This window comes from Monodelphis domestica, chromosome 5 (assembly GCF_027887165.1).
Source record: "Monodelphis domestica isolate mMonDom1 chromosome 5, mMonDom1.pri, whole genome shotgun sequence".
NCBI lineage: Eukaryota > Metazoa > Chordata > Mammalia > Didelphimorphia > Didelphidae > Monodelphis > Monodelphis domestica.
The window spans coordinates 259079990-259107293 of NC_077231.1; the positions used below are offsets into that span (position 1 = coordinate 259079990).

At 35.4% G+C, this 27304-nt stretch overlaps 1 protein-coding gene across 1 annotated transcript in view; it reads right to left on the reverse strand.

Moving 5' to 3' along the window:
* MYO3A (myosin IIIA) overlaps positions 1-27304 on the reverse strand; it is a 274518-nt gene that overhangs the window by 166434 nt on the left and 80780 nt on the right. The window contains exons 7-8 of the mRNA XM_056800079.1: positions 7860-7936; positions 2055-2200 (exon numbers count right to left, since the gene is read on the reverse strand). Of these exons, the coding sequence (XP_056656057.1) occupies positions 2055-2200; positions 7860-7936 (223 nt within the window). The remainder of the gene's footprint in view (positions 1-2054; positions 2201-7859; positions 7937-27304) is intronic.

A 27304-nucleotide genomic window follows, 5' to 3' on the forward strand; every position in this document is an offset into this window, starting at 1 on the left:
AAAAACCCCAAACCCCAAGACGATCATTCCTATTCTGTAATCAAGCAACATTGATCAACCATGATAACTGAGTTTCCTGAAATACTGCTTTATGTTCATTTCAACAGCACTTTGTTTTCATTAGTGAAATGGAAATACCATGCCTTTAATTCCACATTACTCTCTAAATAGCTTATAATGAAATTAATGTACACTGTGTACAGGCTAATTAAAGAAAAGTGCAGCTCTTCATCTACCATAGATCTCACACCAAAGCTCCTTTCACAAATCTCGAGATTATTTGGAGAATCCTGATTTGCACATTAAATAAAATAATTCATATTCCCAAGGTTCTATGTTTTATGTTCTGAAAAAGATTTCATTCCTAATGATTTATTCCTTTGTTCTAGAATTTGGAAAAAAACAAAGTTCTGCTTTATTTCAGGGCACTTCTAGTCTCATGGCTTTTTGAAATTTTTCTTTTAAAAGCTTATTTATAGAATGAGTACCCTCAGAGTCACATTTCAGAGATATACTGGTGTTTGGAAAATGCTGAGTGATGACTAAAATGATATAATTTCCAGAATTATTACTCTCTCTAGGCGTTGCTTACAAAAGTGATTTAAACTATAATTAAAATGGCTTATTTCATGCAGTGTGGTCCAATGAGTAAGGGATGTCACTTGAAGTTCAGAGCGATAGGTTTTATATTTGCCACAAACAAGGGAACAAGCAAGAAGGACAAGATGAATGATGATCAGTTTTGAGAGTCAACTATACTAAAAGCATTTACTGATCTTGGCGAGGTGGGTTCAAGTTTTGTTTTCTATGTCTAAGCTTAAACAGCAGCAAAACAGAAAAGATTTCTTTTAATAATGGGCTAATTTTCCAATATGTTTTGGAATCTTTATGTAAGGACTCTAGAGTGTTCAATGACCCAAATAATCTCTAATGTCCTATAAAACTTTAAGTTTTTATGATTCTTGAATCTAAAGTACAATAATCGAAAGCTCCAAGATCAAGAACTTTAGTGGGCACTACTGCCTCTAAGTAAAATGATATTTCCTTTGTTTGACACTTAAGGCTCTTCACAGTCTGGCTCCAACCTAGTTATTCAAACTGGTTTTTCATTATTTCTGCCCTTATGCATGCTGGGCTATCTAAAGTGGCCTTCTTCCTATTCCTTCTGTTTGACATTCCATGCTCTCTCTGCCTCTGGTTCCATGAGTAGACCAACCTTGATGTCTAGAATGGTTGGTCTCCTCACTTATACTCTTTGTAGGATTCTAATTTCCTTCAGAGCATAATTTAGACACCATAGCCTATATAAGGTCTTTCCTAGTCCCCCAGATGAGTTATTATTATATTGTATTTACTTGCAGACACTTTGCATTGTGCTGAGCTGTTTCTATTGTTTTCCCTCAGCAGAATTTAATTTTTGTGAGGGTAAAGTCTGTGTTATTTTATATTCTCAAGTATCTAGCAGGGTATCTAGTAAATGTTGTTGTACTAAATTAAATTAAAAGGATAAAAGATGAAACAGTGCAAAAACATAATGGCAAAACCAAGTCCAAATTTGACTTTTCAGGTCACCTACTAGCTTGGTTCCAAAGAGAATATATCCAAAATATTAAAGCAATTTTTAATACAGAAGTCAAACACACCAACATGACATTTTAAGGGATGAAATTGCTCCATTCCCTTCTAGAATAAATGAGATTTTTTAAAAGTATGTAACATAATTAAGTGAAAGTTAGAGGTCAACAATAGTAACTTGGATGATTGATTTCTAAGAGAGCGTTGCTGCTGAAGACAGAAAAAAATGTTCACTAGTGACTAGGATTTATTCCATTTTATAACATTTATTGTACTTCAAGGAGAAAATTAAAACTGCTTAGAAAACAAGAGAGAAGAATCAAAATAATATCTCAAAGCCTTTTGCCTCAATATATTGAAATAGATCTTGGTATCTCCATCTTGGCTATATTCAACTATATTACATAAAATGTTCAGTAGGTAGAAAGAGGTAATAGGAAAGACTGTGGTGAAAACTCTACACAAAAGTACCTCTTTACCTTGGTATTTTGAATAGTGCTCTCATAGGGTGCAGATCAGCAAAAGGTGGATCTCCATCTCCCAGCTCAATAGCAGTAATACCCAAAGACCATGCATCACATCTGGCATCATAGGTGCTATCCAGCTGCTGTTCACATGCAATGACCTGGTAAAGGATAGAAAGTAGACTAAATAGTCAAATTCTCAGATTTTGCTTAAAAATTCTATTTAAAGATTGAATGCAAAAATGGTTTCCATCCAGCAATTCAACACAATTATGACTGATAGGTGATGTGGGAAGGCAAATAATCAAGTCAGAGGTCCCAACTGTCAGATTGTTTTATCCTCCACGTGCAAAATAATTTATTTTGACCATACTATATAAACCAAATTAATTAAACTACACAATTCCTCCACTCAGGTCAGACTGAACTATGTTCTTTAATTTTTGTTACAGTTACTCTTCTCTCTGAATTTTAATCATTTAGATTCTATCCAACTAAAGTTCCATCTCCTCTATGAAAGCTTGCCCTAGAACAAGATGCATTTTCCCCTGACCTCCCTGACAGAAAATAAGGTTCTTGAAGGCAGGTTCTGCTTCATATTATCTTTGCCTCCCTAGTGTCTAGCAGGTGCCTTTTGCATAGTAGACAAGGTGCAGAGTAGTGGTCCTAGTAATAGAAATTAGGAAAGATATGAGATGTGATGATAGAATCACAAAATATAGATTTTAGAGGGATCTTGGAGCTTCATCACTTCAACTTCCTCAAAGTTAAGAAGTTTGCTGAAGGTCAGATAACCAAAAATAAAGCTGTCATCAAATTGTAATCATGTATTGCTTCACAATTTATTATTAAGTGGGGCAGAATAGTCAGAGAGTTTGTGCAGGTAACCAAGTTCCATAATGCCTGATCATCATGAGAAATCACCCTTTCCAACAACTTCAAGGCTTGACATCTTGCTTTTAATTTTTGTAAATGGCAGCCAACAGAAAATATGGAAATATGTTTATTCTGATAAAGCTTCTTATATCATGGCATATCATTTAAGTAATATGATATTATTTTGATAAAAGGACCCAAATCTCTAAGACTTCATTTTAAAAAATTAAATGTTAATTTTATTTCATCAATTTAGAACATTATTCTTTGGCTACAAGAATCATATTCTTTCCCTCCCCTCAACCCACCCTTCCCATAGCCAATGTGCAATTCCACTGGGTATTACATGTGTCCTTGATCAGAACCCATTTCCATGTTGTTGATTTTGCATTAGGATGTTTATTTAGTGTCTATATCCCCAGTCATATCCCCCTCAGCCCATGTAGTCAGGCAGTTGTTTTTCCTCTGTGTTTCTACTCCCACAGTTCTTCTTCTGGGTGAGGATAGTGTTCTTTCTTGTAGATTCTTCAGAGTTGTTCAGGATCACTGCATTGCCACTGATGGAGAAGGCCATTACATTCCCTTGTACCACAGTGTATCAGTCTGTGTACAATGTTCTCCTGGTTCTACTCCTCTCACTCTGCATCAATTCCTGGAGGTCGTTCCAGTTCACATGGAATTCCTCCAGTTTATTATTCCTTTGAGCACAATAGTATTCCGTCACCATCAGATACCACAATTTGTTCAGCCATTCCCCAATTGAAGGGCATCCTATCATCTTCCAATTTTTTTGCCACCACAAAACTGCGTGGCTATGAATATTCTTGTACAAGTCTTTTTCCTTATCATCTCTTTGGGGTACAAACCCAGCAGTGCTATGGCTGGATCAAAGGGCAGACAGTCTTTTAGCACCCTTTGGGAATAGTTCCAAATTGCCATCCAGAATGTAAGACCTCATTTTCTACCTGTGGGGCTAACAACTCTTGAATCTTTGTCTTAAAATGTCAGAGATAGGTGTTTACACCAAAATAGGCATCAACAAGTGAGGGTTCTAAGAAGACCCTAAAGTAGAAAACTTAAGTAAATAATTACTAAGATCTATCACAAAAATCCATGAAGTTAAAGCCCTAGGATTTAGTAGCTTCTTTATGTGCACTAGACGTGTTGCCAATTTGTGAACTATGAGGCTGTTATGTCAAAATCTGGTTCAATAAAACATTTCATTAGGAATCTGAGCAAAATTTAACAAATGTTCCTTAAGCATCTACTCTGTGAGAATCATTCTGTTAGGAGATGGAAGGACATATAAAGATGGATCAGACACAGTTTTTTGCCTCCAAAGAACTTACTGTCTAGAGTAGTGTGTGAGGGTTTGTTTACATGTGCTTGCAAATAGGTATGTTCACAAATGATATAATACATATGATAAATATATTACATATTACTCTTTCTCCCTAGACTTTCAACATAATAGAGTATACCAAGGCTCCTACTAGCCTTCTCCATTTAGGACTTAACCCCACCCAACCCCTGTCATTATAGTTAATAACTAGTGGGTTGAGGTAGCCTGATCAACGCCATTCTCCAGAACAGTTGACTAGTATGCTATCTCACGAATCAATTAAAATAGTTGTACCTGTTGGACAATGTACATTTTACTACTTGTGATATGGTAAAAGGATATGGATAATGGTAAAATGAGAGCTAATAAATGGTATAATGCAATTTTGTACTTTGACTGGATGTAATATATTCTTTAAAATGTTTACTTAATTGAAATGGATATTTAACAAACACTTAAGCATTCAAACAGGATTGAATCTCATACAACTTTTTGTGGAATAAGAATAGACTAACATTTTCTAGAAAATAAACAACCAGAAATCTGAGTTGACATATATTACTACTTATTGGCAACTGATATTCAAAAGGATGATCTTGAAGTAGTTAGAACATTAAAAAGCATCCTAAATCACCAGAGAAAGAATAAAGGTTAATTGTTAAGTGCATTTATATTAGTTGGACAGTTAGGTGGAATAGTGAGTCTAGACTTCAGCACTGGATCTGGAGTCAGGAAGATGCAAGTTCAAATCAAGCTTCAAACACTAATGGCCAAATCAATTAGCCTTATTGATCTCAATTTCCTCATATGTAAAATGGGAATAATAATAGTACTTACCTCTTAGTTGTGAGGATCAAATGAGATAATATTTATAAAGTACTTTGCAAATCTTAAAGCTCTATACAAACACCAGCTATTTTTATTATTAATTTCTTAGTTAGGTACACAATAGAATGGTGGACTTGGAGAAAGTAAAACCAGATTTAGAATTCTGTCTCAGCCACTTATTCAGTCACTTATGTGAATCCTGGACCTCAATTTCCTCATCTGTTAAATGGGAATAACAACAACTGCATACCTCATAGCATTATTATGCTGTTCAAATGTGATAACAAATGTAAAGTACTATACAAATGCTAGCTATTCTTCTTAATGGCAAATTTATCATATACATACATATAATTCTTAATTAACCAGAGATTCAATTAACTTAAATTCCCCAAACTTTATTGATAAGGTGATTAATTCTTTTATTATTTCCTAGTTGACAAAATGGGGCTTGTTATATATGGATGAATGTTCTATGGCTAATTAAGAGCACATATTTAGAAGCTGGCTCAAAAAGTTTTCGCTGTCCCATTCATGTAAAGTTGCATAAAGGGCATTATTCTGCTAGATGGAAAGCCACTTTAGACTAGATTAAGCTTATTAGTCATAGGTGATGACTTTTTAGTAAGATGGATGCCCATTAGTGGCATATTACTAGATGCCCATTTTAATTATTAACTTTATTGAGTTACTTGGAAATGAATTTAAAAGCACAGCGATGTTCTATCCAATTTGCAATAATTCCTAGGCTTGGCAAACAAAGCAGTCAAAGCAGTGTTCACAAAGGCACTCTGAACTGAGGTAGTGATTGTGTTCCCTAGCAAAATAACAGCTGAAACACATGTGGACTACCCGTATAGGAAGAGATGGTGTTGAGATCCATTAATTTTGCTCAAATAAGATAAATGTGACTGAGGTTATGATGCTGATCATCATCATCATTATCATTGTCAAGACTCCAGTAACTCACATTTAAAATTGCAAAGTCTTCAAATCAGCTGCTGAGAAATTAGTCATTATTTAAAATTATTTTTCACATATGCACAATTGTCATCTCACAGACTTAGACTATAGAAAAAAGAAACCCTCTTTAGATGTTATTCCTTAAGGTTCTCCTGAAAATATGTCTTATTGAAGGGGGTTTCTTTCTAGGACATATGCCTATGGGGGGTAGCTGGATGGCTCAGGGGGTTGAGAGCCAGACCTAGAGATGGGAGGTCCTGGGTTCAAATTTGGTCTCAGATACTTCCTAGCTGTGTGACCCTGGGCAAATCACTTAGAACCAATACACAGTATTGATTCTAAAAAAGAAGGTAAGGTTGTTGTTTTATTGTTTTTAAAGACATGTCTGGGATATTTTATTTTTCTACCCTTTTCCCTCTTAAGATTTACTAGGTGACACAATAGAGAGGGTGCTGAACTTGAGTCAGCAAGACTTCAGTTTGAATCTTGATACACAATGACAAGTTGTGTAACCTTGGGGAATTCACTGAATCTGTCCCAACCTCAGTTTTGCCATTTATAAAATAGGGATAATAATCATACCTATATCTCAGCATTATTTGGAGGATCAAATGAAAATACATGTAGGTCACTTTGTAAAACTGAAATGCTAGCAACAAAAGCAATAATTGTGTACCTCAGATGGGCTAATCTTTTGAGAAATATTTGAGGAGGTGACTTCTGCCTTAAGATGAGAGCTAAAGACGATTTCACACACATTATACTACTTTTAAAATTTCTTTTATATAGCTAATGCTCATTGGGTTCAAAGACAAACCCCCCTCTAAGTATTTAGTTCTGAAATAATTTTTATTTTGTAATTGTCTATGATTGATGAGCCTTCTGGAGCACTCCCTTCCCTTCAGTAAATGCTGACCAAATAACAGTTTCTTTAAAAGGTCCCATGATGACAGTTTTCAAAAATGCCTTGTCTTTACTGATATATGGAAGCAGAAGAATTAAAGACATTAGAAACATTGTAGTGACCATGGGGAGAAGATGATTTGACAGAAAACTGCTTTCCCTCAGCTATTTTAGCAGCTGATTTACAGTTTCCTCAAGGTAATGATATATAGATAATGCGATAAAAGCTGAATCCAGCCCTGAGGCAGGATACTGAAGTGCTGGGAAATGCCAAGTATTTCAATGGATAGTAGATCTTACCTTAATAAACAAAGTTTGATCAATCTCTGTAACTTTTAACATTCTAAAATAGTTTAAACATCATAAACATGCTACTGACACAAAGGGGTGATGCATGAGAAATACGTTTTAGGATAATAAGGGCTATAATGAACTTCTCTGTTTTAAAATTTATTTTGCATAGATTAAACACCCACACATATATATGACTTAACACCTTAAAACTGCAAAAAGACTTTTGGGATGCCCTGTTTATATTTTTGGGATATGTCATATCTCCTAACAGTCTATAAGATCATTAAGGGCATTTGACTATTCCTTTTTTATCTTTAGTATTTAACAGTTCCTGGCACAAAGAAGATGTTTAATAAATACTAGGTGATATTTATTCTCAGATGTACCCTCTATACATGTATAACTCCCAAACCTAAAAACAAAACAAAACAAAATAAGGGTTATAAATGTGACACATTTATTATATTTAAAATTAATTTATTTTCATAATTATTATAAACAATAAATGAAGGAAATTTGTGAAGTTTTGAAAACTGAGAAGGGCTGGGGGAGGGAAAGAAAAAAATTGAGGGAATTTAAACACCAAATTTGTGTTTCTTGAAATCTTATCTGACCTCTGGAGCCATCCAAAATGGTGTTCCTACAGATGTGTTTCGACGATGTCGAGTACTGGTTAGCTGTGCTGACACACCTGTAAAGAATGAGGGAAAACTTATTTCTGGGCTGTGTTACACATTCTGACTGTTTCCCCCATGAATCACATCATAGCTCCAGTTTTTCCAATGGATCACTTTATGTTCAAGAGGCTCTGAAACAGACCATGGTACAACTAGGATTAAAGTGTGGATATTTCATGCAGGAATACTGTGGTACATTGGAAAGAGCACTAGGTTTGGAATTAGGGGACCTGGTTCAACTGATGGCTCTATCATTCACTCTGGATCTTGTGACAAGTCATCTTACCTTTTGGGACCTCAGTTTCCTCAACTGTAAAATATAAGGGAAGGCACTAGCCTAGGATTACACAGCTAAATTGAAAGCAGAAATAGACTCTTTTTCTTCCCCTTTTGATATTTTGATGTGATCCAATCACCCATTTTCTGGGCATATATATTCCTAGATAATATATTTTATTCTACTTTTCATGCAGTCAAAGTTGGTTACATGTGACCCTGGACTTACATCCCTTATGGGTGTTTCCATTACATTTGTACTACTTATAATGTTTATGGTTCCAAGACCCTCATGATCAGTAATTCCTCACCAAATAACATTGTTGGAAGGATAATGGTGTTAAAATGATGAACCTTTCTGGAAGCAAATAGCTTGAAATCTCCAAAACCACAGCTCACTTTTCTCAAATTCAATCCAGACTGATGAAACATTTGTAGTATGTATCTAAGATACAAGACTACTGATGATCTGTTTCACTATTTGCCTGTACATGCCATTATTCTAAAAAAAATATTTTTCATCCAGTTTGTTTTTCCAGTATGGGCACTCAGACCAATCTCTTTTCTATTGATGAGGACTTGCACAAGGACACTGTAGTGTCCCAAGATTCAATGAAATGCATAATAGTAGAAATATGGTGTCATCTCTGAATAAAGACATACACTCAAACTTGACATTAACAAAGTATCTTTCTATTATTTGGATTCTAAGGATGGTATAGTCTTGTTTAGGAAACAGCAAGACTAGTGACACTGGATAGCTGAATCTGCGTGAGGGGCTGTTGTGGGGGTATAAGAGCCCTGGTAAAGTGGAGAAATGGGTTATGAAGGGCATTGCAAGCTTTTTAAGAGTATAAATACTTAAGTGAATCTTGGTAGACTGTCTAAGAATTGTGCAGTTCTTCACATCAGCTTTCATGCTTCCTTGTCACCATCACAGCAAAAGCAGATGGAAGCCACCCAGGACTGTGAGCCATTTGATGTTTTTTGTCCATTTTTACGGAGGCTGGTGGCCAAAACAATGAATCACCTTGTGATCTGATAAACTTCTTCATGATCAACTATGCTGGTTTTTGGACATCACACATATAGTTTTTTGCCAGGTTTAAATCTGAACTCTTTCCAGGTTGGCAGGACTGGACATATCTTGCACTTCACTGACAAAGTCTTTGAGACTCTGTGTTAGGGTCACCTTCATACTGATGAGGTAGCCATCAGAATATGATTTTTGTGGAGGACAGAATTAAATATTTCTAAGCAATTAAATATCATGCTATTCCAGGTACAGAATTTTGGTTTCAGTTTTGGTAAAGATAAATTATGGATTCACATTAATAAGGTATTTTTTAAAGGCAATTCCAAATAACAATACTTTTTCTCCTGGCAGAAATTCTATTGGCATTTCTTATGGAGCTTAATTGCATAGTGAATTCATTTTTTCTGAATTCTTGTTAGGTATGGGAGGGAGATGGTATCATGCCACAGTTGGCAATGATTTTTTTCTCAAGATTTTCAGAATCAAATCAAGTGGAGTGGATATAATAACAGACTTGGGAGTCTAAATACTCAAGTAGGCTAATCTCTTAGTCTGTGATAAACTACCTATCCTCTCTGAGACTCAGTTTATTATTAAGCTAAATAGGAAAAATAATAATAGCAACCCCCAACTCACAAGATTATTGTAATAATTAAATGATTATTCTATAACTATAATATGAATGTATGTTATAGTTAAAAACCCAAAGACTTTTTGGTCAGATTGGGACTTGCAATAGTCTGCTATTCTATCCTTCAGAATGTAATTAGCACTCAGAAAGAAGGAAGAATAGGTCAGTTGGATGTGGAAATTTAATAATAGCCTCTACTCCCTTTCAACCTTCAGATTTTAAAGGGAAAAAGAAGTTGAATTTTAAGATTGTAGCTACAATGGGTTTCTCTCCTCAGCCCCTAGTTGAATAAGGGTGGAGACAAAGCTTTTTGTTTCTCTGTAAACAAACTTCTCAAGATAGTGTGGGGAAAATAAATAAATAAATGGATAAATCAACCAATCAATCAATAAATAAAAGATAGTGTGGCAAAGAAAAGTGGACATTTTCCTGGTGTGGACATTTCAAAGGTTTCATGACTTCTGGTGTCTGGAAGACCCACCTCTTGTCCAGAATCAGGTTGAAGTTCTCCAGTCAAAGAAACTTGGGAAAGGGACATCATGAATACCATTAATTGGAGTATTTGGAGGAAGTAAGGGGCTATTTCCCCTAGCAATCTGGAGAGAGTAGGTATATGGGTCATGGCCTTCAGAAGGGAAAGTAGCTGGGCATACATGGATGTCACCTTTTCTTTCTGTGGCTCATGTTTTATTATTTAATAATTAGCATTTTAAACCTCAAAATTTCTCAGACTTATGAATGTTAGGGGTTTCCTCCACTGGGGAATCTTCTACTTAAAAAAATTCCCTAGCAGATGGTGAGAACTCTACTTGAGTGTGGGGGCTCCTTGCCTTGGGAATATCCCTACTTCACCCTACTTAGGACTGCTTTAGGACAGAGAGCTCCTTGAGAACAATGAAAAGTACTTTGATCCATGCTTATGGAAGGGACAGGAAGTTCTTTGAGTCATGACTGTTTTAGAATTGATACAATGGGATACTAAGTACCTATAAAGGCGGGGCAACTTGTAAACTACTTAAACCTAAAAGGGTGATAACTTATTCAGAGGTTTTTTCTAATGAAATTTGTCGACACAGCAGCATTTTTTTCTGACTTACTAAAGAGATTAAAACTACTCAGCTGTGAATTCAAAATGGGTGGTCCTTTAGAAACATCTACAGTGATTAGTAGATGTAAGGACTTAGGGGAGGTGACATAGGAGATTTTGCCCTTAAAAATAAGAACTCAGAGAAGAGCTGGATCTGATTCTGAGGGAGCTCATTTTGAGAAGACTCATTCTGAGGATCTCGATTTCTGACTCTCATTCTGAAGGAGAGCTCCTTGAGGAGCTCCTCTAAGGGGCTCTGTCCCTCTGGGGTAGGAGCTCTGGAGGCTCTTGAGAGAGGCCCTTTGAAACAATCTCTGGCTGGAAGACTCTTTGAGGAAGGACGCTGGCCTGGTGTCACTAGTATCCTTGTTTAGTCAGACCTTGTGGTGAGTGTTAAAAAACTGACTGATTTCTCTTTTAAGACTCAGGTCTAGGCCATATTGACTTGAGGCCCTTCATACTTATTCTTTTCTTACTCTCTCTCTCTTTCTTTGATTACTCATTGTATTGTTAATTAAAATCTCTATAAAACCCAATTGACTTGGGTATTTGAATAATTGGGAATATTTCCCTGGCGACCACCTTATATTTGATTTTAAAACCCAAGACACTGTAGTGAAACATATTTCTGTGGTCAAATTTACTCACCCTCTCTTATATATATATCACAATTTATATCTTCCACTATTTTTATCACTACAGTTTAAGACCTCAACCATTTTAAATCTCACAGCATAAATGAAGACACAGTTTCCACAGAATTTTAATTACAATAAGGAGAACAATGAGAAAATAGTCCAAGAAAAAAGATATAGTTTTTAAAGATCCATAACTATGATGCCATCCTGTTACCAACCAAATGGTTTATTTAATTTATATATTAATTAGGTATGCATTTAGGAGGAATAAAAACCTAAAAGTTTTCTGAAATTTCAAAATGTTTGGGAGTCAATGAAAGGACCAAAATAATTACAAAGAATGGCCACACACTACAAAATATTCTCAAGAACTTATACGTCACAGAAATGAGTATAAAATTTGGAAGCTATTTAAATTCATATGGACACTATAGGATTGTAATGGATTAAAAACTTTGGCCATGGTTTGATGACCTGATGGTCTCTTCCAGAAGAGTTTGCCTGTCAGTTTACTGCCTGACTCTTCAGTAACATAAGAAAGTTGCATTAAGTAGCCTTGTAGGTTTTTACTACCATTAAGTCTAAAAGCCTACAATCCTGGGAGATTCCTTAAAAAAGGACAGTAGAGAATAAGCTCAGGATTTGAAAGCCTTAGGGGCGGATGGTTGGGACAGGAATTGGAGGTGGTAATGAGAGTTTGGACTAAAGGCTGAGAAAAGGAAGACATATAAACTATACATCCCGGTATTGGTATTTCATAGCTCTAGTGTATTTTCGAATGCCATAATCTCCCCATCCCCATACAAAGTGGGTTCCAAATGGGAAAAGCCCTGTCTTAATTATTTTGGTATCTCCTACAAAGGTTAGCACTGCTCCTGGAAGTAACTGGTTCCTGAATGAATAAATTACATAGAAAAATGAAATACTTGAATCTAAGAATAAAAAGCCTAAAGCATGATATAGATGAGGAAAAGAGTCAATAGAAAAGAAAGCTTCCAAATGGTCAAAATAATTGACAAAGAATTAAATTATAATATAAATTCATACTATCTCAGTACTATTCTAAAAAGTTATTCTGGCAGTGTTGAGGGGATTGTGGCAGAGATGAGCAAAAGTACAACCACTACTGGAAAGGGAGAATCAAGAGATATAGTGTCAACCAAAAGGAAGCCAGGTCTCAACAAGTCTCAAAAAATCAGAGTAGTGACATTATCTACTCTCTAGGCTTTCTTAATTCTTCTGGCTCTCCTCCTACTTGTCTGGATATTCCTGCTCCAACTTTTTTTTGCTGGCCCATCATCCTAACTGTTCATGCCCCCAAGGTTCTCTCTGGAACTTTCTTTACTTCTTTTTCTATACCATATAATTTGGCAATCTTATCAATCATCTTATGCTAAATTATCTTCTCTGGACAGGTTTCATGAGATCCACTCTCCAACAACAGAATCCATTATTTTTATTCTCCTTCTATTTCTATTATTGTTAAAGAATACCACTATCTTCCCACTTACCAAGGCTCACAATTTCAGTATGTCATCTTTGATTCATTATTCACTTTCATTCCACATATTCAGTATCTTGCTAAATGTTATCATTTCTTCTTTTACAATGACAGATAATCTCCTTTCTCCACATGGTCACAATGCTATACATATCCTCAGCACCTTTCACCTGGACTACTGCAACAGTCTTCTGGTTTGTCTCCCTGTCTAATTTCTCCCTACTCCAATCTCTTTTCCACTCAGCTGCCAAAAAGATCTTCTTGAAATGCAGGTATGACTATATCACTGCCCTATTCAATAAACTCCAAATGCTCCCTATTACCTTTTGGATCAAATGTAAAATCCTATCTCTTAAAGCCCTTCACAATTTGCTTCCTTCCTACTTTTCCATTCTAATTACCCTATATTTTCTTCCACATATTTCATGACCCAGTGATAGATGCTACATCTACCATGTTTTTTTGGTGGATGTGTCCTATTCCAAGACTGCTTTTCATCCTCATTACCCCCTTTTAGATTCCTTGGCTTCCTTTAAGACTTAACTCAAATCTCACTCTATTCAGGAGGCCACCCCAGAACCCAATCCCCCTCTCCCTTTCTCCACCTGCTAGTACCTCCTTGCTGAAAATATTTTTATTTACATTATATAGATATGTATATATATACATATATACATACACATATACCCACAAGCATTTACAGTTATTTTAATGTTGCCTTTCCCATTAGAGTGTTAGCTCCTTGAGGGCAGGAATCATGCTTCTGCCTTTATATCCTCAGCACTAGTACATACGAGCTTAATAAACACTTGTTGACTGACTGTCCAATCATGGAATAATATCTTAGCACACGGCAATGTCTTCAAGCAAATAATTTTAGCATGGGAATGGGAGATATAAGTCAGTGTATTTACTAGAAGACTCACCAAATTTAAGAAATACAAAAAAATGTCCTGAAGGTCACATACTGAAAGATACTATGCATCTCAATAGTCTATTGTGCAGAATGTCCCTTATAAAACAATACCTATTATAAAATATTTTCTCTCCCTTCTTAAAAATCTTTAAACAGAAATAACTTCTCAGTAGAATCCATATTTTATTATTTTATTTTAATAATTGCTTTTTTAACCTTGAGTCATATAGAACACAGAAATAGCCCTATTCAGTGAAGAATAGATCTCCTAAGCAATAGAAAAAATAATGCTTTTGTGTTTGTAATTATTAAACAATGATGTCCTCATAGAGTCTAGACTCTTGTGGTATTTATGAGGTTTATATCAAGTTTCACCTATGTATACTTCATAGTTTAAATTAAGCCCAGCTTCATATTTACTGTTTTCTATTTTTTTTAAACCCTTACCTTCTGTCTTGGAGTCAATATTGTGTATTGTCTCCAAGGCAGAAGAGTGGTAAGGGCTAGGCAATGGGAGTCAAGTGACTTGCTGAGGGTCACACAGCTAGGCAGTGTCTGAGGCCAGATTTGAACCTAGGACCTCCCATCTCTAGACCCGACTCTCAATCCACTGAGCTACCCAGCTGCCCCCTTTACTGTTTTCTAAATATTTTTGTAGCACTAAAGTTATGTTTACTTTCTTTCTTAAAATCTAAATTCATTTATTTGTTTGTTACATTAAAATACCCAGTTAACTCCTTCCCTCCTTCTCCTCCCCCATTAGAGAAGACATAATTTGACAAAAAGACCTATGTATATCTAAAACTATGTTCATTTTGATTTATTGTTTCTTTCTCTGGAGACATATACAAAAATCATTCTTCAAACACTATTTCTATTGCTACATATAATGTTCACTTAGTTCTGTTCATTTCATTCGTCATAATGTCATGTACGTCTTTCTATGTTCTGTTTTGTTTTTTAAATTAACTCATTTGTAATTTCTTATGGCACAGTAGTATTGCATCACAATCATATGCCACACTTATTCAGCCATTCCAAAAAATCAAGAATTTTCAAAAAATTCAACCAACCCTATATTTTAAAGTATTTTGGGCACAATGAAGAAAGGCATATGAAAATAATCTTAAAGACATGAAACATTAGGTAAATATGTAAAGAAATAGGGGGGGAAATCAAAGTTATATTGAATAAAGCTAATATGCAAAAAAGAAAAATTTGGAGATTTACTAGCTCATCTACAAAGATATGAAAACTAGTTAGCACAAAGTTTATTTTAAAAATCCTTTTCTAAATTAAAACACAATACCTTTCAAAGTACATATATTTTAAAAAATCTCACTGAAATACTTCTTTTTTATGAAATGCCTATTAACTCAACAGAAGTGAATGGTCTTAGTAATTATTTTAATCAATTATTTTTAATGCTTTTGAATTTGTTTTATTGTTTCTTGATGTCTTATGAAGTCATTAGCTTCTATTTGCTCAATTCTAATTTTTAAGAACTGAATTTCTTCCAAGACTTTTTGTTTCTCATTTTCCATTGGTTCATTCTTTTTTCATGGATCTCTTTTCTTCACTTTTTTCAATTCTTTTTCCGGTTGACTAATTTTGCTTTACAGCTATTTTCTTTTTGTATTATTTTCATTTCTTTTCCCCATTTTCTTAAACCTGTCTTATTTGATTTTTGAATTCCTTTTTAAGTTCTTCCAGAGCTGGAGATGGATTCTATTTTGTGATTTTTTGTTTGTTTGTTTTTTGAAGTTTCGCATTGTAAAAAGGAATTCTTTAATTTCTTTAATTTAATTTGGGACCTTGAGGTCCTCTTACCATAGAAATGTGTAGTGATTAAACATCCCCTAATGACAGGAAGTAGGACCCAGGGAGGCTTCTGCTGAGCCAGCATCAGTTGCAGGCTGTCAGTTGCTGGCAGTGAGGGGAGGCAGTTGCTGACAGTTGGTTGGTGAGTTGTGGACAGCTAGGGTTGGCAGTTGTGGGGAAGTTGGCTGCTTGGCATGAGTTGATTGTATGGGGTTGCCCTTGGTATAGGTCTGTACTGCAGTAGGAGAGGCTTGAAAGCACCCAGTGCTATGGGTTTCTAGGGTTTACTATAGGCTGATGCTAGGGCCTGGGACATCAGGGGGTGGGTTTGAGTTGCTCTTTTGCTGGTGGATCCCTCATCTAGGGGTTCTGAAGTTATGCTATGTCCAATCAAGGAACCTAATGCAGTAGGTTGCAGGGTGGTTGGCCAGCACACCTCTGCATGCAGTTTTGCTTCTGGTTGCCTCTTATCCCATGAAAATCACCTCTCTGCCTACTTTTCAAGTGCTCCTTCTTGTTGTTTGTTTTTAATCCTAATATTTTAAGGTGTGATTTTTAAAGATTGGTTTGGAAGGATCATTAGAGTGGTTTAGACTTTTGCTGCTACTAAACCACCACCTTGGCATGGCCCTCCCTCTCTGTTCTTTTTCAATTAAGTTAAACTTTTAAAAATTCATTTGATAACTTTAAAACCTTGCAGCTCACCACTTGGGTGGAGGTTATCTGCCTTATTGTGGAATGAGGGGTAACTACAAATGTCAAATCTCTGTATATATTCCATAACAACAGCCATTAGGGATAAGATGCAGAAAAGCAAAATCATGTCATAAAACTCTGAGATTAACATATTCTGAAGCATAAAGCAGAGCTAAGAAACTCTAGGTGTTAAGGAATATTAAGCAAATTATCTTTAATTGGGAATTACTCAATGAGTCAAGTAACCGTATCTTATTATTACACCAGTAATTTAAATAACTAGTTAAATTAAAGTTAAAACTTTTTTTTCACAGAGTGAAAAATCCTCTATAGGGAAGACTGGAAGATTTGGATTCAGAATGAACATGGACAGAAACAAAAAGCCAGAAGATAATAAATCTGGGAATAAAAGGGAATGATACTAATGAACAGAATGAAGGATAATATTCTAAAGGGAAAGATAAATGAAATTTGAGGGGAAAAAGTCTGAAGCAAAGAAAAGCTGAGTTTATAAAAAATTTATGGGGAATATAGTAAGTAGGAAATATTAAAAGATCATAAATAAATAACCTCTTACTAAATGATATGATGAGAATTAATACATTCTGTGATGATTCCCAATTCACCTCACCCTGTGTTTTGATGGCCTTGGGAGTAACCTGAGTGTTCCTTGGCCTGAGCTTTGTGTAGGAGGATAAAGATTATGCTGAGAAAAATAACCTCAGGTCCACAGTTTTAAATATCTAATGATTTTTTGGAGACTTCACAATCCTCTAATCTGGTTTCAGTTAGTTTAGGATACATTGATAGAGTTTGCATTATACTCTTTCAGAGCATAGACCTGGAACTCCCCATGCTGTTGTCCAAGTCATTTTTATAGTCATGTCTGACTCTTGGTAAAGGCACTAGAGTGATTTGCCATTTCCTTTTCTAGATCATTTTACAGATGAGGAGACTGAGGTAGAATGAAGTGATTTGCCCCTGTATAGAGCCAAATTTTAACATAAGTCTTCCTGATTCCAAATGTAGCATTTTATCTGTGGCATTGCCTAATTGTCTCTTCTAATTCCTCATATGTGATCAATTAAGTCAAATTGTGATTTCTTTGTGATTAACAAAGAAAATGGAAAAGAGACCATTTTGCTTCACTGACACTGCAAATAAAGGAAAGTAAAATTATAAAATTTTATAATTTTAGACTCAGAACAAACATTAGAAGCCACATAATTCAACATAATATAATGGAAAGAAAATTGAATTTACAAAAAAAGGTTGATCTGAATTCAAATCTCAGCATTTTCTATCTAACTCTGTGCATTATTTCATATTTGGTACTTAGTTTCCTTGTCTTTAAAGTGACATGGTTGACCAAAATGATCTATACAATTTCTTCTAGTTCAAAATAAAGAATACTAAAAGATATCTTTCCTTCTACAAGATAAGAAAGATGAGGGGGAAGTTGGGGGAATAAATCGAATTAGCAATTTTTAGAGTTAGTAAGAGAGGTAATGGATCAGGGTACCATTCTGTGGAGTAACACATAAGATATTGGGACAAAAGCATGGTATTAGAGGTATCTTTATCAAAAGGGTGCAGGTTCCTCGGCTATGGGAGAGGTGGTGGGGGGAGGAAAAGAAAATGATCTTTGTTTCCAATGAATAATGTTTGGAAATGACCAAATAAAATAATGTTTAAAAAAAGGGTGCAGGTTTTTGCCTCAACCTCCAATATTTCCTTGTCATGTGTCTTTTTATCTTTGTCTACTTTGCACTGGAGAGCTTGTTACTGTGTATTCTATCCCATGATCTAAGATGGTAGCATGATGTAAGCCTTGTCTGAAGCTTCAAGGCCATTTATTTCAGTGTTTAGTGTTTTATCCTTTCTGTCTCCTGAACCAAGGTTCCTAACCATTACCTCTGGCTCTGTTTGTCTCTATCCACTCTTTGATATACTCTTTTACCCCTATTTGATATTATTTTGGGATCATTTCCATTACATAAATCCAAATTCAACAGAGACTTAGCAAGTGCTTACTTTGTATAAGTGACTGCGCTAAATTCTGGGAAACACAGTCCTTGACCTTTAGGGAGGTTACACACTACTGATCTAATATCAGATGTAAAGTTCTTAAATAGGTAAGTCTGGGGAAGAAAATGGCAATTTTGCCAATTATAAATGAGGTAGCAAAAATACTTGGTTGAGCTTGAGTCCTTTTGCCCTTCACCATTGTAGTATATATTTGATATAATTAATTTCAAGATGGATTTTGCCTGGGTGCATTCAAATTGTGTTATGAATTCTTGACGTGATGGTAGCAAGAGCTACTGAGCAGAATAGAAATAATCATGAGACCCACCAGCCTTTTCCCATTGCAGCCTATTCCATTTACATTTGTGACATTTACTTTTACTCTAATACTAAAAGCTTTCTGTGATCAGAAGCATGTCTTTTTTTTAGCACAGCATCCAAGGGGATTTGCTATTAAAGGCAGAATTATCCCAAAATATTAACCTTCGATGTGGTGGCAAATGTTCAAACCTGAATAAATGTACTGATTCATCATCTGCCTTGGGGTGACTGATAGAGAGAGGAGTAGAAATTAAAACATAGGTGTACTCTAGTCCAACTGTACTGATTTTAGAACACACATTAATCACACTGGACCTCTCCTATCTTGAACACCAAGCCTCAGGGTACCAATCTAACCAGTGTGCTTGGCTTGCATCCATCTCCTCATGGGGTTGTGATTTTAGCTGTCATATTTTAATACCAGTTGGTTGCCAAAGAGGTGAAAATTCTCCTGAGGTCTTAATACACCTCTTAAAATAACTAACTGCCTGAGGAACCTTGAAAATACATTTGCTACCAATCCTTTGGGCCATTCAAAGTCATCTCATTCAGCCATGTTATGTGAACATTTTAAAGACATAATAACTAATCTAAACACTAAAAAGGGAATGAGAAGAAGACTGGGTATAGAATCAGAGGGAGTCTGTAGGAATTTCAGCTCTGCACCTAATCCCCACCTGTGTGACTTTGAGTAAGTCACTTAACATCACTTGACCCTAGTTTCCTCATAAAATAATGTAATAATAATAATAATATTTATATCATGTACTAGATGCTATGCTAAGTACTTTAAAAATATCATCTCATTTGATCCTCACAACAATCCTGGGAGATAGGTGCTATTATAATCTGCATTTAATAACTGAGGCAGATAAAGATTAAATGGCTTATTCAAGGTCCAAGATTTGAATTTAGGCTCTTTTTATTCAAGATCCAGCACTCTGTAAATCTAGGACCCTATGAACATCTTCTTGACAAATTAACATTCTTTAGGATTCATAGATCTTTTCTCTTTTAATCTTCATTGATGAAAATCTTTCTCAAATATACTGAAAACTTGGTAAATGAACACAGTGAACAGCTTAATCATTTATTGATTTGTGTAGTAGAAGCTGAGTATTTGAGAAGTTCATCAGAATCTGAATTGATCACTTGGCCACATAATGAAAATTGTTTCCATGAATTAATTTCTGATTGATATCAACTTCTTTCTGTTCAAATATCTTTTCCTAATGTAAATGGAGAGATTTCACAGTAAATAATAGGTCTTTGTACTCTCATCTCTTCATTATGCATAATAATGGAAGAAATGTATGACTCACATTCCATAATCACAAGATAACCCAAGAAGCATTTATGGACAGTTACCTGAGGGATGAAGTGACTTGTCTAAGGACAGAGGCAGGGCTTGAATAAAGCACTATAGACTTTTTTGGAGGTCTGTCTCTGTAGCCTGGTAGGCTGTCTCTCAAACTGGTCAAGATTGCTCAAGGTCTTGTAGCAAAGTAGGGGGACAATCATGATTGGAATACATAATTATTAATGCCTGACCTAGTGATCTTTTCAAACATTTAATTTGCTTGTAATTTATACCTCTTGATGCTTCACTTTAAAAAAAGACAGTATTGAGGAGGCGGAGTCAAGATGTTGGCATAGAGGCAGTGAAAGTTCAGACCTCTGAAGGCCCTTCCTTACTGATTAAAAACTAAATGCTCCTTGGAGGACTGAAAACCTACCTAACAACAAGACAGAACCAAGGAATCCTCTTGCTGGACTCAACTTAAAAGGTACCCCCCCCCCCAAAAGCCTGAATTCCAGAACACTGGGGTTTAACGGGAAGGAAGAAGGAAGGTCCCAAGACCCCTCCCCCACCTAGATCTCTAAGCCTCCAGTGATAGCTGGAACCTCTGGGCAGGAAAGCGTGCTGGTCTAGAGGAAGTACCTTGCTGGCAAACCTGTGCCAGGCTCAGTGTCAAACACAGGTGGTGGGGAAGCAGCTGGAGAAGAAGCACAGAGCAGGCAGTCTAGTTGTAGCAGTGCAGACACTCCATATTCCCCCCCCACCCAAATCCTGAGGTTTTGGCCTCAGGGCACATCCAGATTTGCAAGTTCAACTCAGCTGGGCTTAATTTCATGAAGAATTCAGAGGGTGGAAGCTCAAGTTTCAACACCTCTCCCCCACAGACTGCTCTGAGAGATTTGCTGACTAAGCTCCAAGAGTGAAGGCTGACAGAAAAGCACAAAACCACAGATCCAGCACATAATGAAAGGAGCAAGAGTGCAGGCAACTACAGGGGGGAAAGAAGGGGCAAATATGAGCAAACAACAGAAAAAGAAAAAAGAAATTACAATTGACAGCTTCTATCCAGGCAATGAACAAAGAGCAAATGGAACAAAGGAGGATGAAGAAACAGCAAGCAAAAACACAGAAACTCCAATGAATTGGACATAGGCTTTGGAAGAACTCAAAATACAATTCAAAACACAAGAGAGGCTGAAGACAACTGGGAAAACAACTTAAAAAGCAAGGTAAGTCATCTGGAAACAGAAAATAATATCTTGAAAGCCAAAATTAATCAGCTTGAAAATGAAGCAAAGAAGATGAAAGATGACCTCCAAAGAAAAACAGACCAGAAGGAAAAGGATGACCAAAAATCCAGGGATGAAATCCAGTCTTTAAAAACCAGAATACAACAATTAGAAGCAAGGGACTTCACAAGGCAGCAGAAAACTATAAAACAAGTGAAAAGAATGAAAAAATTGAGGAAAATATGAATCACCTCATTCATAAAACAGAAGATTTATAAAATTGTTCTAGGAGAGACAATTAAGAATCATTGGTCTACTAGAAGACCATGACAAAGAAAAAGCCTGGCTGTCATACTACAGGAAATTATTCAAGAAAAATGCCCCAATATTCTAGAACAAGAGGGAAAAGTGGAGATTGAAAGAATCCACAGATCACTGCCTTTACTTAATCCCTAACTGACAACACCAAGGAATGTTATAGCCAAATTCAAGAACTACAAGACCAAGGAAAAAATATTACAAGCTGCTAAGAAGAAGAAGTCATTCAGATACCATGGAACTACAGTGAGGATGACACAGGATCTGGCTGCATCTACACTGAAGGACCAAAAGGCATGGAATATGATATTCTAGAAAGCAAGGGAACTAGGTCTACAACAAAGAATCAATTACCCAGCAAAATTTACTATATTCTTACAGAGGAAGGTATGGTTATTTAACAAAATAGAAGAATTCCAAGCATTTGTAAAGAAAAGACCAGACCTGAACAGAAAATTTGATGCCCAAACACAGAACTCGAGAATCATCAAAAGGTAATTAAGAAAAGGGGAATAAAGAAAAACAAAACAAAACGAAACAAAAAAAGACAGTATCACTACTGTACTCATAAAATTAATTGTTCAGTATAAGGAAAATATCCTCTATAAGTCAGTGTTATTACTGGATGGAGAATCTGAGCTGCTCTAAGGATTTCTAATATCCAAGTCATGTGTCATAGAAGTAGGGGAGAGAATATAGAAAAAGCAATTGTTATACAATCACAAGAAATATAATTATTTCTTGTCATCAAAATATTGACTCTCACATCTTCTTGTGATCTACTAGGCTATTTTATTATGAGATTATCTCATTGTAGTATTTTTTTTTACATTTGAGGCAGCTAGGTGGCATTGAGTCTATAGGGAGTTAGGCCAGGAGTCAGGAAGACTCGAGTTCAAATTGAGCTTAAGACACTAGATGTGTGACTTTGGGAAAGTCATTTGACCTATTTGCCTCAATATCTTCTTTTATAAAATGAGGATTATAACACCTAACTTCTAAAACTAATGTAAAGATCAAGTGAGACAATACTTATCAAGTGCTTATTATACTGAATATATCGCCTAAAACAAAGTAGGTACTATATAAATGCTGATTATTTATTATTATCATTTCATTTTTTTAAGTTTACTCTGATTTGCAGAATCCTGATATTTAATTACCATTTGGGCTGCCACTTTACATAACCAGAGGCAATATGACATGGTGAGTAGAAGTCAAGAGCATGATTTCATTTATGCCTTAGTCAATCAACACTGATCAAGCACGTATTATGAATAGATATTGTGTTGGGGATACAAAAAGAGACAGAAGACAGTCTTTGCCCTCAAAGATGTTACAATATAGTAAGACATAGTAGTAATGTAATACAGTGTTTTGAGAGCCAGGAAGGCTTATGTTCAATTTCAACCTTTAATATATAGTAGCTATGTAACAATAGACCAAATTATTTAATCTCTCAGTGTTCAAGCAATTTTCTAGGACTCAGAGTTAGAGTAGAATTACAGTGCTAAGTGAAAGGAGGTACCATACCAGGAATTCCCAAAACTGCTCAACCCAAATTTGAACCAAAGAAAATTATCATGTGATACATAGATTAAAAAGAAACAACAACATGGCAACATATTAGAGCAGAAAATAAGTTTTGCATGAAGATATTTTATTAGTAATGTATAGAATTAAATGAAAAGAATAAAATTACCAAAATAATTTAAAAATGCATAAATTGATATAATAGCAGAGTAGAATTATGAATGCAAGGAATAAAAATGCTGAAGAAATTAAAAATTATTTACAAAAATACAAAGTACTCCAATTAACAGAATACAAAGAAGAAATGGAAAAAAAAAACCCAGTCTCAGAAAGTAAAATTAGACAGGTTTATTAAGAAACTGCCCCAAAAAATCTGGTCCAGGTAGGTTTATAGGTGAATGCTATGAAAAATTTAAAGAGTAATTAACACCAATACTCTGCAAAAGGCTCTTAATAATTGAGAAAGAAAAAAAATTCTACCAAAATTCTTTCATCACACAAGTCTAGTGTTAATACCAAATGCAAGGAAGAATAAAGGAAAGAAAAGGAACCATAAATTGATATCATTAATGAAAATGGATGTAAAAATGTAAATCAGATCTTAGCAGAGGCTACAGAAATATTTCCATAAGATGATCAATTTAGATGAAAAGGATATGAGGATTTTCAGCATTAGGATAATAAACATAATTAATCGTAGGGGATAGGGATGGGATTTTTGATGTCATTGGTACAGGGACCAAACACCCTGGTGAGAAAACTTTCAATGAATGTTCACACTTTCTCCTTAATATAGAATTGCAGAGAGTAGCCTGGAGAGCCCTGACAGGTTAAATGACTTGTGCAAAACAAAAACATCTTCAAATATATCAAATTATATAATCACTGAGTCCTTTCATTGTAATTCAATACTATTTAAAAACATTTTCTCTAATATTTTCAGATACTTGAATTTGATGACTCTGAAAAATAGGATAAAATATTTTTAATCTGCAGGGTAGATGCAATATCTGAACAGAGACAAACAGAAAATAGTTTGAAATGTAGTGGCATACTGTGGAACATGGCAGCAGAGTGATCAGCCTGGCAGAGAACAAGTCATCAGATAAAGGGTGACTCTTTTTGAGTAATGCTTTGAGCAAATTCTGAGTCAAAAGGAATCACAGGTGCCAATGTCTATAATTAGCTGCTGAAGCTTTAAGAAAAGGAGAGGAAACAGTGAACACATGGTAGAAAACCCAAATTATTCACAGTCTTTTTAGTCATATTCCTGCCTGGTCAGCCTAGAGTTGAATTCTATCTGAATGTCAGAGTCCATCCCTCAGGGAAACTAAGTCATTTAGTACTTTAACCCTTGGTTTTTGGAGCCCTGGTGCTCTGATTGTGTGGAAGGAATCATGTTTGTGTAGAGGCAAACACACACACATACCAGGAAAGAACAATCTGCAAGTGAATCAGTTAATGTGCTTTTATGTTCCTATTATTAAAGCTAACCAATTGTTTTAAGTGATATTGGAAAGAGGGAAGACATTTAAAAGGTAGCACCTTTCTTATCGGGTGGAGAAAATTTTAGGGAAAGGGAGAGAAGAAAGTAAGGCTAAATAATCATTTTTAAACACTTCAGGGTCTGAAAAAAAAACCAACTGTGTATTTGTAAGCTTAGCTTTTGAAAAATCAGTTTAATAGATTGGGTTTTCTTTAAGCTTACATTTCTGGAGAAAAGGGACGAGTTAAAAGGAAGCATCGAGATTCATATTGCAAAAAAGATTCTTCACTTTATAGAAGGATATAACACCAGTCATTTTTTACCTATGTGACCTTAGGCCAAGAATTTTTTCATTTACAAAAGGAGATTAGATCAGATGACCTTTGATATCCCTTCCAGCATTAAATATATGAGTTTATTAACATAGGGTGATGTATGATTATTTGAGATATCCAGTTCCCTAAACATATCATTTTAAGAATGATCAAGACTCCACATAATTACAGCTTTTCAGGAACACAGCTACTCTCTTCTCAATGCACTAAAATACTCTTTTTTTTCTGTGGATTTATCATATCATGGAGAGAGAGACTTATCCAGCAGCATCTATTGGCGTTTTTAACACCTGCTTTGAATCTACAAGTATATTGGGCAAAGCAAGTGAAAAAACTCCTATTACATATATACACATAGGATTTTGATTTCATTAGAGCAAAAAAATTTCAGTGTGAAAACTCTCACAACTAGATAACAACCCTGTGTGACTTAGTAGGTAGGTCCTACCCAAAGAAGGGGTTCAGTGACTTTCCCTGGATCACATAGAGAGCTAGTATTAGAGAAAGGATTTGAATGCAGGATTTTTGACTCTAAGCCCAGCATTCTATTTACTATGTGTGTCTGCCTCTACTGTGTTCTGTAGCTGGGTCTGGAGAGTTCCATCATATTCCTTCTGAACTCATTTTCTTTGCATCTCATCTCTTCTTCTGTCTTTGCCCATTTCTCTCAATCACAGTTGTCTACTACTACATCTACCTAAATGAAAAAAAATTCTCTTTCTGACTGTTTTAAAATCTATATTTCATTTGAGGTAAGCATTAATACCATCATTAGGTTTTGCTTAAGTTTAGCAACAAAAATCAAACCCTTGTCTACCTTGACTCAGAATATAATGCCTAGCACATCAGTTTGGACAAAGTGTACCCAGTCATTTGCATGAAATTATAACACTTTACAGTAGGATTCCATTTTAGAAAATGTTCATTTTGGGAGAACGGAGAAACAGATCATCAGCCAGTTACAAAGAGAACTTTTAAAAGCAATGAGTCAACTTATTCATTGCTCAGCTTAATGTGATGACTGAGCTATAAATGACTTGGCTTAGAAGGACGATAAATACCACTTTCCATAAGAACTGATTCTGTATTCTTAGGGAAACTTCAATGCTGGAAATTGGATAGGAAAGTTTAAGGCCCTAGATGTTTGAACATTTTCCTTTCACAAGAGTTTTCCCTTCTCTTCAGTTCTCAGTATCAGCTATTATGTCAAGACAAAGTTCTGCAATATCCTTGAGACTTGCTGTGTCCCACATTATCCCCCATATAAAAGAAAAAAACCTGCAGGATATTTCTAATATTCAACAGAAGCAAGTTAGGATAGAAGGTCATTTCAGAAGTGCAGTTCACAAGAGCTACTGACATGGGTCTGAACAAAATTGGACTAAGAAACAGACAATATGGCATAATGGCTGAGCACTGGCCGTGGTACTGGAAAGATTTGGTTTTGAATTCGACCTCATATGCTAGTAAGTGTTGTGAGCCTGGGAAAGTTAATTAACCTCTTTGGGGCTCAGCTTCTTTATCTCTAAAATGAGTGTGTTAGATTAGATGACCTCTGAGATTCTTTCCATTTCTAAATCTATACATTTATCATCCTATGATAATAAGAAGTAACATTTATTTTATAATCACTTTAAAGTTCAAAAGTGCTTTACATATGAAATCCCAATGGATTCTTACAATAACCAATAAGATAGAGTTATTATTGGCTCCATTCCACAGAGGAAGAAACTATGGTGAAAGAGCCTAAGGGACTTGTGCAGGGTCACACAGAAGGTAAACTTCTGAGATAGGATTTGAACTCATCTTTCTAACTATAAGTCTAGTGCTCTATTTACCACAATAACCTACATGAAAGTAGAAAGAATTTACAATCTGGAAAGAAACAATGCAGATGAGACAATTCTAAGTGACAACACAGGGAGAGACAAAATATTCTTAAAAAAACAAAATATTTATGTTTTCAAGTTTTTTTTTTTCTGTTTTCCTCTCCTCAGGTTAAGTTTTAGGTTGGATAGTAATAAGAACAGAAAGCTGGCACTTGTCAGATTTATATATGGGTGTCAGAATACAGGACCAAGTACCATCAGTAGGACTTACCCAAAATGTGGTAATTCTTAAAATGTTGCTAATGGTGGGTGGCCAGCTGAGCAGAGATGGGACAAGTGAAAATGAAGCACATAAGCAAAATAAGGGAGTTTTCTTGCTTGAAAGAGAAAAGTAGTGCTAA